Consider the following 4,030-nt stretch of genomic DNA (forward strand, 5'->3'; position numbering starts at 1 on the left):
CTTCATACTACGATGTTAATAAATCTTTAATAGATTAGTTCATCCATGAACATGATTTCTGCCCGAGTCCCGTCGGATTGCATCGGCTGTGGGGAGGAAGACGACAACCCCCATGATTCCACACTCAGTCACGGCATCATCAAACTACGCCTTTGTTTCTTTGTTTGTTTTGAATACGCGCCCTCTAGTGGTGAAAACTTACATATTGTACCTTTAAGTTAATAACTTAAAGGTATATATTTATATACTTATGTATACTTTAAGGTAAATATCAATTCTTTTTGTCCACAGCAGAACAAAATGGAAGACCGGCTGGAGGAGGCCATTCATGTGCTGCGAAGTCATGCGGTGGGTCAGGCCCCGGGAATTCCTGGAGCACATGCTGACGTGCACGGCCTACTGGGTGCCGTCTCCACACCCAGTGGATCTATGGGGTGTCTCCCTCAGGCCTACTCCAACCCAGGACTGCCCCTGAGCAACAGACACCCTGCCATGGTTAGTGCAGGCACTTAGTAGTATGATCCAAACAGATGGATAACACGAAATCCCATCCAAGGCATCATGTTTTTAGTAAATTGGTTCATTTTGGTGGTTCATTTAATTTAAAGGGGTCATATGATGCGATTTCAAGTTTTCCTTTCTCTTTAAAAAAACTGATTCAGTGATTCATTTGGATTATCAGCTTGATGGCAATAGTTATAGCTATTGGCTGATAATCATGCAAGTAGCAATGCATCATATTTTTAGTAAAATGAGCAAATATTGTGTAAAAATAAGTGTTAATGTACACTTGTATATTAACTTCATTATACTTTATTTGAATGTGTCCTAGTTACATTGTAATTACACAAAGTACTAAGTAATATTAATTGACAACATGTACTTACTATAGGGTTTGGTTTAAGGTTAGCTGTCTGTAATTCTTTATAAAAGTAGTAATACTAGTACCCTGTTCACTAAATTATTATTATTATTATTATAGTAAGTACATGTAATGTGTAATAAGGACTCCGTGAAATAAAGTGTCTTAATATATTATTTAGTTTAATAATTCATATATATATATATGTTTACTTTTTATTAGTTTTTCAGACCTTTTTTAAGTTTAATTTAACTACTGCATCTAGCTATAGTTTCAAATTAGCTTTACAAACACTGATTGCATGTCTCCAGTTTACAGCTGTATGTGGTATTGTGTAACACAAAACAATAGTAATGCACCTGTGGGTATTGATATGTGCTAATTACTCTCCCTTGTTGCACTTGTCTGCAGACTGGAAGCCATCATGATGACCATGCCTGCCTTCCTCCCAGCAGCACCCTGTTGCAGTCCGCTCATGCTTCAGGCACCCCACAGCCTGGGGGAGCACCAGAGGGTTTTAGCAGTGAGCAGCAGTTTCAATTTCTCTTTCTGAACCATCCGAACATGTCAACAACAGATGCAAACGCTGAGAGTTGCGTGTGAGTTTCAGCGGGATGCATTTAACGATTTCCTGTCTCTGGCTTCAGGTTTGCCCGGAGGCTTGGCCCACGCCACGCATTCGTCAAACAAATCTGACGTCAAGAGGGAAGACAAGGAGGAAGATGAGAACTCCTCTGTGGCCGATAAGTCTGAGGAAGAGAAGAAGGAAAGTAAACCGTCTCGCACCAGAACAAGGTACAAGATCGCTTTTTTTTTTTTTTAGCATTGCCCTTAAATAATGGCTGAATGATTTTTGAACCAGAAATGCTCAACCACATGATGGTTTGAAGCAAATCTGCATTGTCTTAATTTGATTGCCAACAAAGGTCTATAAATTTCTGTTTGTTCAAATGTGTCTTCACATTGGGCCAGGCCTGATTTCAAAGTGTTTGGGCTTCCACAACACCCAAAATACCATGTTTTATAGTGTTCTCCATACCCCTTCCCAAACTCTTACATTGTTTTCAGAAAGGAGGTGTTTACCCATCAAGTCCTTTCAGGTGTATCAGACCAGGGAGAAGAGTAAGTCTATCTCCCACCATAGAGTGCATGTTTGTCAAAGACTCCGGATACACACTTGATCGCTTTTAAACGTTAAATGTCTTTGTGTTATTGTGCACAAAATGATTTAAAAGCCATTGAAACACTAAGATGATTTTGGCACAGGTGGGACTCTCTCCTATATAGGACATTTTCATGAGTGAAACTAGAATCGTCTGTTTTTCAATGCGCAGTTGGCTGCAAAATCAGCATATGAAGCTAAATTTATATATATTTTTTATTATTTTTTACATTCATCTCTTGATCTAAAATGGGTTACTGATATTTCTATACTACAAGTAAAAGGTTTGGACCCAAATTGTCATTCTATATCATCATCAAGAAATGGTGAAAATGATAATGAAGTCAGCAAAACTATGAAATAACATGAATGGAGGAAGTATACGAATTATGGGGTGCTTAACCATATTGAAGGAGTTTGCATGTATTCTGGACCCCAAACCTTTGAACGGTAGTGTATATAGATGCAAAATATTTCTCTACTAAAGCAATTTCACACATTAATGCATAACCGTTTCAATCAAAATGCATTAACCATGAAAAAACATTTGTCAGGTGTGTCCAATCTTTTGACTAGTACTGTATTTAAGAGATTTATAATAAGTAATTTATATTAATTTATACATATGAAGAGTTTGGTTCCAAAACGCGATAAACGCCTTTTTTTTTTTATTATTGAGTTTCCGCCAAAATCAGTATTGTATCTGGTCAGTATTGAAATGTCCATTTTTAATTTTACGCAAAATTCGATATCCGCCGAGTTATACTGTCATGTTTTCTCCCTTTTTTTCTTCCTCCCTTTGTCTCCCTTCTCTGCAGAATGCGATATATCCGCTCAACCAATCACAGCGCACCATTCCACGCACTCTAGACAGTAATGGCGGCGCTTTGAATACACCCGGCTTCCTAGTTTTCCTCATCTATTTTGTTTGTTGTGATTTTGGAACCATACTCTTCATATATATATATATATATATATATATATATACACTATATATTTATAGTAATTTATATATTTATAAGTAATTTATGTACACAACTTTACACCTAGTATACTTGAGCAGGCACCTGGACTACAAAGCTTACATTTTAAAGATATTTTATTAAAAAAAAGTTATTTACATTTTTAAATTTTAATAAAATGTTTTCATTGTACAATTTGAAAAAATGGAATTGAAATGTTATTTATATTATTGTCTCTTCACAGTCAAGACAATGAAGATGATGAGGATTTGCCGCCAGAGTTAAAGGTCGAGCGGGAGAAAGAGCGGCGAGTGGCCAACAACGCACGAGAGCGACTGCGTGTGCGTGACATCAATGAGGGCTTTAAAGAGTTGGGCCGCATGTGCCAGCTGCACCTGAGCAACGATAAACCCCAGACCAAACTGCTCATCCTGCACCAGGCCGTCAACGTGATCCTAAACCTGGAGCAACAAGTCCGTGGTGTGTTCTCATCCTTTTTTTTTTTCTCCAATATATTTATTGAATATTTTCCAACTTTAACAAAAAACACATGAATATAAACCATAATCATTAAAAAAAAAAATTATAATAAAAATAGTGTTTTCATCCTTAATACTGACATAAAACAGCATTTACTTGTATAATTTTCTGAGTAATACTGAATATTCATGGGGAAATACGATAGGCCAGAACTTAAAGGGGTCATATGATGCGATTTCAATTTTTCCTTTCTCTTTGGAGTGTTACAAGCTCTTGGTGCATAAAGAAGATCTGTAAAGTTGCAAAGACTAAAGTCTCAAATCCAAAGAGATATTCTTTATAAAAGTTAAGAGTCAGCCACGCCTACCTAAAACGGCTCGTTCTAACACACCCCACATGTCTACGTCACGATGTGGGAAAATTTGCATAACGCCGCCCAAATGTTCAAGCAAAGAAAGAAGGCGTAACTTTTATCCTCGCTGTAGTATTGTTGTTGCCGCCACCGCCATGTCGTGAAGGCGGGAGCTAGGGGGAGCTCGGCTCCCCTTAATAAGACATGGGCTC

General features: G+C 37.6%; 1 protein-coding gene across 9 annotated transcripts in view; it reads left to right on the forward strand.

Annotated features, from left to right (window-relative positions):
- Positions 1-4,030, forward strand: part of LOC107719584 (transcription factor E2-alpha-like) — a 25,591-nt gene that overhangs the window by 19,757 nt on the left and 1,804 nt on the right. For 5 of the 9 annotated variants that reach the window (XM_016527050.1, XM_016527046.1, XM_016527048.1 and 2 more), the window contains 5 exons: positions 292-495; positions 1,274-1,385; positions 1,510-1,657; positions 1,931-1,984; positions 3,231-3,466. In XM_016527050.1, the coding sequence (XP_016382536.1) occupies positions 292-495; positions 1,274-1,385; positions 1,510-1,657; positions 1,931-1,984; positions 3,231-3,466 (754 nt within the window). The remainder of the gene's footprint in view (positions 1-291; positions 496-1,273; positions 1,386-1,509; positions 1,658-1,930; positions 1,985-3,230; positions 3,467-4,030) is intronic. The other 4 variants (XM_016527049.1, XM_016527047.1, XM_016527051.1 and 1 more) reach the window with 4 other exon arrangements.

Source organism: Sinocyclocheilus rhinocerous, unplaced genomic scaffold (assembly GCF_001515625.1).
Source record: "Sinocyclocheilus rhinocerous isolate Xijiao unplaced genomic scaffold, SAMN03320098_v1.1 scaffold1294, whole genome shotgun sequence".
In the NCBI taxonomy this organism is placed as follows: Eukaryota; Metazoa; Chordata; class Actinopteri; order Cypriniformes; family Cyprinidae; genus Sinocyclocheilus; species Sinocyclocheilus rhinocerous.